At 44.5% G+C, this 12,060-nt stretch overlaps 1 protein-coding gene across 1 annotated transcript; it reads left to right on the top strand.

The window, feature by feature from the left end:
• Positions 1 to 734: 734 nt before the first annotated feature.
• On the top strand, positions 735 to 11,830 carry LOC129833541 (band 3 anion exchange protein). Its single transcript, XM_055898212.1, has 20 exons — positions 735 to 911; positions 4,105 to 4,191; positions 4,340 to 4,395; positions 4,954 to 5,057; positions 5,172 to 5,218; positions 5,324 to 5,489; positions 5,734 to 5,942; positions 6,097 to 6,139; positions 6,448 to 6,632; positions 6,787 to 6,994; positions 7,237 to 7,440; positions 7,544 to 7,692; positions 7,907 to 8,101; positions 8,294 to 8,539; positions 8,746 to 8,835; positions 8,983 to 9,149; positions 9,231 to 9,472; positions 9,627 to 9,796; positions 10,276 to 10,449; positions 10,838 to 11,830. Exons 2-20 carry the CDS (start codon positions 4,165 to 4,167, stop codon positions 10,913 to 10,915), a joined length of 2,760 nt encoding a protein of 919 aa, XP_055754187.1. The 5' UTR covers positions 735 to 911; positions 4,105 to 4,164; the 3' UTR covers positions 10,916 to 11,830.
• Positions 11,831 to 12,060: the final 230 nt, after the last annotated feature.

Raw genomic sequence — 12,060 nt, 5'->3', positions numbered from 1 at the left:
GAGTTACAGTAGGTCATACAGTACGGCATGTGTCAGTGGGGGCCTGGGTAACACTTTATTTGGATAGTCCATTTGTAGATGCTGTATGCACTATCTACAGACTATCAGTAACATTTCAACTAACTATCTACTAACCCTAGCTCTATCCCTAACCTTAACCATTATCCTAACCCTAAACCTAACTCTAACCCTAACCTTACTCTAACCCTTATTCTTAACCTAACCCTAACCGTAACCTTGGCAAGGAGTTGCTTATTAACAGATTGTTGATAGTACGACCATCTGTAGACCATCTACTGATGGAAAATCCGGACTATCCAAATAAAGTGTGACTGAGGCCTGCTTATAGGTTTGGCAGCTCTTAATGGAAAAAGTTTAATTTAATAATAAAACCCACTCAAGGTCATCATGAGGAGGAATCCCTCCTTTCATAGAAGGGAATCCCTAGTTCGTAAAACAAGAGGACGTCAGAAGTCAAGATGCTCACATCCTGATAGAGTGCCCCCCTTGCATACCCCCTTTCCCCTCCATGCAGGGTGAAGCTGGTCCTGTTGGTCCATCCAGGTTTGGTCTCTCTGGCACCCTGTGTCCTGACTTGGCAGCATTCCAAACAGAGAGGGCGGAGGGGAGAGAGGAGGGTTGGGATATCCCTGGCCCAAGGTGGGCCACATCGATAGGGCTGTTTGTCTGTCACACAGGCCTTATCTCTCTATCCCCGTTGGTGCTGAACGTAGTACAGCGTTTCTTGCCCCGGCGTACTTTCAAATGGGTGTTCCCTCCATTTCTCTCTTTCTCTCTCTCTGCCTCTCCATCAGCCCCAGGTCACTCTATCATTGGGTACGTTTACGTTAGCATCGTGGCGATCAACCTATTTCTACTGCCACAGACTAGGCTGGATCACCTTGGTGCAGGTAAGGGTGTGGCCTCCCAGGCCGGGGGTCCTTTACTGGGGATCTGTCATTGAGGGGGCTTGGGGTCAGTGGTATTGAGTGGAGTACAGATGAGAAAAGGTGGGGATTTGAATGAAACATGCGACAGATAACTTTATCTAACTTTCATTGTATCTGAGGTTTATACTAAAATTGTATCATAAATGCCTATCAGTGAGAATACATTTTTGGAATGACATAGCTGCAAGTTGGAGTTTGTCTTTCTACAACCCAAGTCTCTCAATAAGTCTGTTGCTAACTAACCGTACAATGACCCAGGTGCTTTTTTTCTTGTTTGTAATTGGTACAAAAATGACTGTAAAATCTAACCAGCATTATGTGTGAGTTGTATAGTACAATTTAAGGTCTGTAGTGTTTGGTTGTGGACCGTGATGTTTCAAATAACAGATAACATCACACTTCTCTTCATCAGTTTAATTAGTGATGGTATATGTGAAGAAAGTTGACTTTTTAAAGTTTCCCGCTCACCTTAATTTAGTGGTCGACGGAGGTTTAAAAAACTCAGGGCCACAAGGTTTGAGAGACTTTGGCGGTAGTGAACAGTGTCTTCTTATCTGTCCATCAGCCTCTGTTGTTCCAATGTTATACACATTTGCATAGTATTTCTAATCAACATTGTTTTATGTGTATTTGGAGCACTACATGTTCATTGTGTAACCAGATATATGAAGACACAATTTTAAGTTAATACACATTAAAATATTCTACTTCTCACTTTACACTTAAAGATTTGTATTGCCTGTCATTGTACTACCAGACTTTTTTTCTCTTTACTGTTTTTGGAGTAGAGTAGAACTCTTAAATTACAAGTTACTGTACCAAATAGTTGTTACAGTATGAATTGTAATATTGTACGTTACTGTAATAGATGACTAGAGCACTAGGGTGTCTGTCTGGCCTGAGGAGGGCGTAAACCAGAGATAAGACTCTGTGAGTCTCCCACTCAAACCACTGCAAGGGCCACACTGTCTCAACGGCTGACTCATGGTTAGGAGCCCGGCTCATAGGGGCTGTGACATGAGCTGGTGGTATCTTGATTAAATGGGCCTCAAAATGTGTCATAAGTGTGTTTATAAGGCTTACTTGTGTAGAGGTTCATATGCCCTGTTGGTTGGGCTTGTGACACATTGTGACCAATTTGGGTTCACTGTGTGTATGAGTAGTCCATGAAAACATGACAAAAACAGTCCATTTAGAGTTGACACCAGATTACCCCAGATAAAGTTTACCCCAGATTAGCCCAGTTAGAGTTTACCCCAGAGTAACCCAGTCAGAGTTTAACACAGATTACCCCAGTCAGAGTTTACCCCAGATTACCCCAATTAGAGTTTACCCCAGATTAACCCAATCAGAGTTTACCCCAGATTACCCCAATTAGAGGTTACCCCAGATTACCCCAGTCAGAGTTTACCCCAGATTACCCCAATTAGAGGTACCCCATATTACCCTACTTAGAGTTTACCCCAGATTACCCCAGTCAGAGTTTACCCCAAATGACCACAATTGGAGTTTAACCCAGATTACCCCAGTTATAGAACTGATGCAGGGGCAGTTGAGTCTCAGGTATTCCCAGAATTATTATTCAGGCCCAGGGCCATAAGCCCCTCCCCTCCCCCAAAATGGTCAAGATAGAGCTGAGAGGTCTAGACTAGAGCAAGGTCTTATTCGATGTCACTGTTGAACCATTGATTGTGACATTAGAGGGAATCCCCTAATATCCCCCCTCTATATGAGAGCGGGCTGGCATTCCTTAGCTCTTCGGAGACTAAGTCATTGGTATGTTTATATTTATAAGGCCATACTGAGACAGCTCCCTTTTCACCTGTGTACCTACATTGTTCAGCAGAAAAATGACAACTATCGCCTGCGCTCACATGTGCATTGTTGACTGTGCCTTAGGCCCGTACAGAGCTAGAGGAAAAAGGTTCATTGCTTTTAATTTTTAATTTTATTTAACTAGGCAAGTCAGTTAAGAACAAATTCTTATTTACAATGACGGCCTACCAAAAGACAAAAGGCCTCCTGCGGGGACGGGGGCCTGGGATAAAATATGTATTTTAATAAATACAATAGAAATATAGGACAAAACACACATCACAACAAGAGAGACACAACACTACATAAAGAGAGACCAAAGACAACAACATAACAAGGCAGTAAAACATGACAACACAGCATGGTAGCAACACAACATGACAACAACATAGTGTGCACACAAAAACATGGTGCAAACATTATTGGGCAGAGCAACAGCACAAAGGGCAAGAAGGTAGAGACAACAATGCATCACACAAAGCAGCCACAACTGTCACTAAGAGTGTCTCATGATTGAGTCTTCGAATGAAGAGATTGAGATAAAACGGTCCAGTTTGAGTGTTTGTTGCAGCTCGTTCCAGTCGCTAGCTGCAGCGAACTGAAAAGAGGTGCGACCCAGGGATGTGTGTGCTTTGGGGATCTTTAACAGAATGTGGACTGGCAGAATGGGTGTTGTATGTGGAGAATGAGGGCTGCAGTAAATATCTCAGATAGGGGGGAGTGAGACCTAAGAGGGTTTTATAAATAAGCATCAACCAGTGGGTCTTGCGACGGGTATACAGAGATGACCAGTTTACAGGGGAGTATAGAGTGCAGTGATGTGTCCTATAAGGAGCATTGGTGGCAAATCTGATGGCCGAATGGTAAAGAACATCTAGCCGCTCGAGAGCACCCTTACCTGCCGATCTACAAATGATGTCTCTGTGATCTAGAATGGGTAGGATGGTCATCTGAATCAGGGTTAGTTTGGTAGCTGGGGGTGAAAGAGGAGCAGTTTCCCTTCCATTTGGAACAAGCTTCAACTAGTCCTGGAAATTACAAGAGCTCCTACATTTAAATTTGTTTAAAGCAAGGGTAAACACTATGATATAAAATGAAGTGAGGGTCTGTCAGTGTTTTGACCCTTAGTTGCACGACACTTCCCTAAACCATGTTGTTGCTCAATGTGTACATTTATTTTTTGAAACTGTAGTGTTTTGCTTTTTTGGCCAGGTCTCTCTTGTAAGAGATTGTTCGTTTCAATGGTAAAATAAAGGTCAAATGCATGTCTGTATTTCATGTGTCTAATTCTAGTGTGTTTGTGTTTATTAATTTACGTCAATGTGCATTCACATTACAGGGTATGCACAAACGTTGCTGAAAGTTTAAGGACAGACGAAGCAAGCACTGACACACTCCAATGGAGAATGATCTGTCTTTTGGAGAGGTGGATAAAACACATTTTTATTGCAATAATGCAGTAAATGGGATGGGGAAATATGAGTTGTCAATTCAAAGTATTTGTAACGTTTTATTTACATCTTTTACTTTGACCCCCCCCCCCCCCCCCTCTCTCTCTCTCTGATTCCATCCAGGATGTCATGTCCTATGAGGAGGAGAGTGACTCTGCTTTCCCATCTCCGATCAGACCGTGAGTGCTCTCCCCTCTTAAAAGTTCATTTTTTAAGTCTAATTAGCATTTCCTCATACAAAAAGTCCAACCTGAACAATATTAGAAGGAATTAAATGAATGGGTGAAAGAGTCTAAAACAAGATATTGTGAATGCAGCTACATCAAGTGGTTGTCTAGATTGTCAGTGAGAGTGATCAGAAGTAGGCCTACTGTAAATGATTATACAACATCACCCCCCACTGGTCTAAACCAGCATGACGTCCTTATCTGAGAAGGCAGGACTGATAATGCAGCGCTTGCCCAAGTCTCTCACTGAAGTCACCAATCTCTGGTAATACAACCAGCGAATGATTCTGAGACTACAGAATATACAGACGTCATACAGGCTTTTGCTGCCCCTTTTGTCCAGAACACTAAACACCAGAAGCTGCAGATACTTCATGAAAGAAAGGAACACAACCTGGCCTGTTGTCTGTAAGATCTGGTGAGACATGGACAGGTGTTGAGGAGCAGCACACCTGCGTCCCGTGCCCCCCCTCACTAACCTGGTTCTCCCCCCTCCCCCTCCCTCCCCAGGACCCCACCGGGCCACAGTGGCAACTATGACCTGGAGCAGAGCAGGCAGGAAGAGGACAGCGACCAGGCCATCCAGAGCATCGTCATTCACACTGACCCAGAGGGTGAGCACTAAACGCTCATCAACACATTCTCTCTACTCCCCTCTGTATGTCTCTCCTACACAAGTACGCCTCCAATGGAGTGCTAGAACTGAACACTACCTCTCTGTATTTCAGCCTATCTGAACCTGAACACCAATGCCAACACCAGAGGGGATGCTCAGGTAAGCCCCATTTGGGGTATAGCTTCAAATAAACGGATACCTAGTATATTGACAAGGAAGTTGCCATTTTGAACCTGAGCATGATGTTGTGTGTGTGTGTCTCAGGCCTATGTAGAGCTGAATGAGCTCATGGGCAGCAGCTGGCAGGAGACTGGCCGCTGGGTGGGCTATGAGGAGAATTTGAACCCAGCAACGGGCAAGTGGGGCCCCTCCCACGTCTCGTACCTCACCTTTAAGAGTCTGATCCAGCTTCGCAAGATCATGAGCACAGGTGACTATCTGAACAAATTCACTGTGAGAGTGATCAGAAGTAGTCTATAATAATCTATAATAATCTATAATAATTATTATAATAATCTATAATAATTTCTTGACATAAGCTGGATAATTTCATGAGGTTATTAGCAAATGAATCTTTTCACAGAGCCACCATATGAAACCGTAATTCCAACAATAGATGGCAGGCAGCGACAGGCCATGTTTGACCTATCCCAAAACTCTGTCTGTGTGTTCAGGTGCGATCATTCTGGATCTGCAGGCCAGCAGTCTGTCTGCTGTGGCTGAGAAGGTTGTGGATGAATTGCGGAGCAAGGGTGAGATCCGTGCCACTGATAGAGATGGCCTACTGAGGGCTCTACTGCAGAGACGCAGTCAGTCTGAGGGAGCTGGAGCTCGACCCCTGGGAGGAGACATCGAGATGCAGACCTTCTCTGTCACCAAGCAGGTAACACTAGGCTTAGGATCTATATCCCACCGCTAAATCTACATATCATTGCAGCACTTCATGACTTCATTCAACCTCTCTTCCTCTTTCTTTGATAAATCTATCTTTCTCTCCCAATATCTCACCAACTGACCTTCCTCCCTTCGCTTTTCAGAGAGATACAACTGATAGCGTGGAAGCCTCGATTGTCCTCTCAGGTAAGTCGTGTGTGAAAGTGAACTACAACTCACCACCAACTTTTTATATTTATTTTATTTAACTAGGCAAGTCAGTAAAGAACAAATTCTTATTTACAATGGCGGCCTACACCGGCCAAACCCGGACGACGCTGGGCCAATTCTGTGCCGCCCTATGGGACTCCCAATCACGGCCGGTTGTGATACCTCCTGGAATCGAACCAGGGTGTCTGTAGTGACGCCTCTAGTACTGAGATGTAGTGCCTTAGACCGCTGCGCCACTCGGGAGCCCAACTGGATACTCTGCCTGATCTGTGTGTTTGTTCCAGGGGTGATGGACTCCCTGGAGAAGCCTGCCGTGGCCTTCGTCAGGCTAGGGGACTCTGTGGTGATAGAGGGGGCCCTGGAGGCCCCTGTGCCGGTGCGCTTCGTCTTTGTGCTGGTGGGCCCCAGCCAGGGAGGAGTGGATTACCATGAGAGTGGCCGTGCCATGGCTGCCCTTATGGCTGACTGGGTGAGAAAATAGGAGTCGAAAGAGGGATGGGACTTATTAAGGCCAAGGAGCACAAGGGGAGAGTGGAAGAATGAGGAGATGCTTCATAGTATCTAGATCTTTTCAGTGTTTTACAATAGCTAACAATGCTCTCCCCACGTCTCCGGTCCTACAGGTCTTTAGTCTGGAGGCTTACCTAGCCCAGACTAACAAGGAATTGACCAATGCCATCGCTGATTTCATGGACTGCAGCATCGTCATCCCGCCCACTGAGATCCAGGACGAGCGCATGCTCCAGCCAATCATTGACTTCCAGAAGAAAATGCTGAAGGACAGACTCCGCCCCTCTGACACCCGAATCATATTTGGTGGCGGGGCCAAAGGTCAGTCACACAGACTAACCCTGTAGTTACAACTAATCTAAATCTACATATAACTTGTTAATTCAATTTCCAAATTAGGGATTGTTTACATTTGGCCTACATTTCCTTCTAATATGATTTTCCAAATAAAATTGATGTTTAGAAAATACAGAGATTCTGGAGATTCTAGTCTAAACCCATCCAAAACACTTGCTCTGTCTGTGCTCATTTTGAGTCATTATTTGTTTTGTTTTTGTATCCAGCTGATGAGGCCGATGAGGAGCCAAGAGAAGACCCACTGGCCCGGACGGGCATTCCCTTCGGCGGGATGATAAAGGACATGAAGCGGCGGTACCGCCATTACATCAGTGACTTCACAGACGCCCTTGACCCCCAGGTCCTGGCTGCTGTCATCTTCATCTACTTTGCTGCCCTGTCCCCTGCCATCACCTTCGGAGGCCTGCTGGGTGAGTTCATGTCTGAAGGAGGGACCCACCTAGTATCATAGAGGACAGGAGCACTGACTGACTCTATAATCATGCCCTTCATCCCCCTGACCTCTGCCTCCAGCCGATAAGACGGAGCACATGATGGGCGTGTCTGAGCTGATGATCTCCACCTGCGTCCAGGGCATCATCTTCGCCTTCATCGCAGCCCAGCCTACATTGGTCATCGGCTTCTCTGGACCACTGCTGGTGTTTGAGGAGGCCTTCTTTGCGGTATGTATCATAGAACTTTCACATAACAGCTCTGTGAGCCCTAGCTCTAACCCCTGATGACAGTATGCTGAGCCATCACTGCTTCATGTCCTCAGGATGTCAATCCTATTAGACATGATTTGCATTGGCTATTATGATAACTAGGAATTTCAAAGTTACAATACAAGTACATCATTAACATAAACAACTTATTTTTATAAATCCCATTGTCTAGTTCTGCAAGTCCCAGGAGATTGAGTACATTGTGGGCCGTATCTGGGTAGGCCTGTGGCTGGTGATCATCGTGGTGGTTATCGTGGCCGTGGAGGGCAGCTTCCTGGTCAAATTCATCTCCCGCTTCACGCAGGAGATCTTCTCCATCCTCATCTCCCTCATCTTCATCTACGAGACCTTCAGCAAGCTCGGCAAGGTACCACACATCACTCCACCTCATCTCCTCACATCCATCCCAACATTTACATCCATCCACCATCCTAAGCACTTTTTTATACCTCAACTGTAAATACAGAAATAAAACCTGTCTTTCTCCTTTCCTTCACACCCCTCCTGTCCTTCGCTGCTAATTAATCTACATACCTACTTTTCTTCTCTTGTTATTCAGATCTTCAAAGCTCACCCTCTGATTCTGAACTATGATCACTTGAACGACACCTTGGAAAACCCTTTCCACCCGGTGGTCAAGGAGCACATAGAGTATCATGAGGATGGCAACACGACAGTGCACGAGGTCATACATGAGAGGGCCTACCCCAACACCGCCCTGCTTTCCATGTGTCTTATGTTCGGGTGTTTCTTCATCGCATACTTCCTCCGTCAGTTCAAAAATGGCCACTTCCTCCCTGGACCGGTAAGAGCTACAGCTGTTTTCAACAGTGATGACAACTGTATGTCTGTGAGCAAAGCGAACTTTTAACAACCTGGTGCTTACACAGTATGTTAGTGCTGAACAGTATTGAAGAGAAGTGATTTAGGATAGGGTCTTTTAGGGCTGGAGAGCCCCCTCTGTGTTCTGTGTGTGATAGCCTTCACTTCATATGTTTTCCCTATCACCAGATTCGTCGGATGATTGGAGATTTTGGTGTTCCCATTGCCATTTTCTTCATGATCGCTGTGGATATCACCATTGAGGATGCCTACACTCAGGTTAGTGATTTATAGGTTTGTGTTGTCTTGACTAAAAGGTGATCTCGGTGGATAACATATTACTCTATCCTTAAACTGTTTCATGTAAAAAGGAATATCTAGTAATAGATTAAATACAGCATATGTATTTTGTGTGTCCCCTGGCAGAAACTTGTGGTGCCCAAGGGTCTTATGGTGTCCAACCCCAATGCCAGAGGCTGGTTCATCAACCCCCTAGGAGAGAAGAAGCTTTTCCCTGCCTGGATGATGGGCGCGTGTTGCGTGCCAGCCCTGCTGGTCTTCATCCTCATCTTCCTCGAATCCCAGATCACTACGTTAGTAAAATTGTCTTCATGTCCATAGTCCTTCCACAATCACCAAGCCTCCTAACATTGTTTGACCTATGACCTTTCTAGGCTGATTGTGAGCAAACCAGAGAGGAAGATGGTGAAAGGCTCTGGTTTCCATCTGGACCTGCTCATCCTGGTCACCATGGGTGCCATCGCCTCCCTGTTTGGGGTGCCCTGGCTGAGTGCCGCCACCGTGCGTTCTGTCACCCATGCCAACGCTCTCACTGTCATGAGCAAGGGACCCAAGCCTGAGATCGAGAAGGTGCTGGAGCAAAGGATCAGCGGCATGCTTGTGGCCGCCATGGTCGGTAAGTGCTACCATATAGGCTACTGAGATTTAGCTGATGCAGTCGATCCCGACGAACAGACAGAACACTGGGTGTCTAAAGAAAAGGTAAGCACAGTCCTTTGTTGAGCTCCTAAAAATGTCTGAGAAATGTTTGTTGTTCCTGCTATTCCCAGGTGTGTCCATTCTCTTGGAGCCTATCCTGAAGATGATTCCCATGACGGCTCTGTTTGGAATCTTCCTCTACATGGGTATAACCTCACTCAGTGGGATCCAGATGTGGGACCGGATGCTTCTGCTTATTGTACCCAGGAAATACTATCCTGCTGACGCCTATGCACAAAGGGTATGCTGCCTTTCTCCACCCCCCATTTGTCCTCCTTTCTGTTTCATCGTTTTATATCATTATTTAATTTATGAAACATACCAGACAATTCCTACACAATAACACACTGTGGCAATCACGACGTAATTATCTGAAAAATCATAAATTACTTTTGCACTTACAAGTTTTACACCATAGTAAATATCAGGAGCGCAACTTTGGTTTTAGAAGTGGGGGGAGACATCATTTTGTATTGAATTTTTATACAATACGATGAAAACTCAAAACAGCCTACCCGACCACTCGGAGGCAGCCACATGGTCCTAAAGCACACAATTGCCTTGTTTTGTATCACATTCTAAAGATAAAACTGGGGGGGACAAAAATGCTATTTCAGAATGTGCCCGTCCCCAGTGAAAGTTATGCCCCTGGTAAACATAAGTATATTTCCAATGTGTTGCCCCTGTCTTAACCCTCCTTCTCTCATCTCCTTACTGCAGGTAACTACTATGAAGATGCACTTGTTCACTCTGATCCAGATGGTGTGTTTGGGAGCTCTCTGGATGGTGAAGATGAGTGCCTTCTCCCTGGCTCTGCCCTTTGTCCTCATCCTCACCATCCCCCTGCGCATGGCCATCACTGGAACACTCTTCACTGACAAGGAAATGAAATGTGTAAGTGGCACACAAATGTTTTAATGTGGTTAACTACAATCACAACACATGCATATGTTTTGGGTAGGAGCCTGGTCCCAGGTCAGTACCTTATGTTGTCATGCCGATGAGTGGTCAGAAGATTTAGCTAAATCACATACACATGAGAACAGTATGGACCTGATGGAATCTGCAGAGAACATTTTCAAAATACCCATTCAGCTGTTGATCACTAGAATGTCAGTATAGCTATTCATTTTCTACATATTGGGTTCAGTTTCATTTCTATTGGAAATGCTATCTTTCAAATCATTTCAGGAGGTTTAGAATATATTCTGCCTCTAATAAATCAGTGTGACTCAACTAAACTGTGTGTGTTTCTCTAATGAGACTGTGTGACCTGTTGTAGCTGGATGCCTCTGACGGCAAGGTGAAGTTCGAAGAGGAGCCAGGAGAGGATATGTACAACGAGTCCCCGTTGCCATGAACACCTGGACACGACCTTTCACTTCTCAACTCGCTGCGAGGATCCAGTAAACTCAAACAGTGCTTTAATAGGGACCGGTGTCTAACACATTTATTAGTATGTGGCATCAAAAAATATTCTTTAGGAAAATGTATTTTTAGCCAACTGTCCTGAAACCTCATTGCAATTGGGTATGTTTGTGTGCAAGCTAAAATGAAGGTCTCGGGTAAGCATTCAAACATTTTTAATGACAGGTAGCCTAATATTCTATACTATTAATATGACAATTAACATGTATCTCTCAAATACCCAAATAATGCCAAAAATATAATCCCATCAGTATTAGGCAGATAAATGCAATATTATAAGCTTTTCTATGGGACTGTTATTTTAGCTTTGGTTCTGTAGCCTATTTTATACCCTAGTTACATTACTCCCCTTTGTTACAGTTTGGTTTTATGCTTCATTGTGTGCTTATTGAATGAAAGTCTTATGTAGATGACCTTTTGTTCTTGCTGTTTTGTTTAGTTGCAAGCTAAACTGTGAGTATGGAGTTCAAATCATCTTAGTTCTATTGTTGGGTGTCCAGTGGTGTCACTCATTCAGTTCTTATACCTAAATACATATTTACTTCAGGATGTAATGCTTTCGGGATTGCAAAGGTGAGGGATACATATAGGAAAATTATCGATTAATCACTGAATGAATTGTAACAATATAATGATGACGTGGGAGAGAAATGTGTAAATATGACATATGAATCACAGCAAAAAGATCGGACTCTAGGCCTATTGCACCATTTTTTCATTGATCAGGGACAGGTGTAAAAGGACAGCTGTATATTTGGTTTATTGTATGTTGATGTGTGTTTGAATCACTGTACAACTGTTGTTTTGATTTTCACCCAACCAATTAAAGACATTTTAACCCCTTTAATTTCTTAATTTGAGACATTCCATCACTTTATTCATCAATGATAGGAGGGCTGACAGTGCCGGTCCACAGGAGCACTGAGAAGGGCGCCACTCCAACGCGGTTTAACAAGGCTGTGCGCTCATTGGAAAGTCATTTGTTTCCAATGGATCTGGCTGTCTGGATTGGATGGCTGGATTACGCCCCCAAACTGACAAGGTGGAGTTGGAAGAAATTACATGAGTGAGAAAATG

The sequence above is a fragment of the Salvelinus fontinalis genome, chromosome 34 (genome assembly GCF_029448725.1).
Source record: "Salvelinus fontinalis isolate EN_2023a chromosome 34, ASM2944872v1, whole genome shotgun sequence".
Classification (NCBI taxonomy): Eukaryota; Metazoa; Chordata; class Actinopteri; order Salmoniformes; family Salmonidae; genus Salvelinus; species Salvelinus fontinalis.
The sequence above is the reverse complement of the archived record's forward strand: the minus strand, read 5'-3'. Positions and strand labels throughout refer to the sequence as shown.

Bases quoted from the DNA above. Each gene is read 5' to 3' on its own strand.
- LOC129833541 (XM_055898212.1), top strand. From the start codon at position 4,165: ATGGAGAATGATCTGTCTTTTGGAGAG. The intron at 5,490-5,733 runs GTGACTATCTGA...CTGTGTGTTCAG, and splicing joins TCGCAAGATCATGAGCACAG to GTGCGATCATTCTGGATCTG. The intron at 9,473-9,626 runs GTAAGTGCTACC...TGCTATTCCCAG, and splicing joins GCTTGTGGCCGCCATGGTCG to GTGTGTCCATTCTCTTGGAG.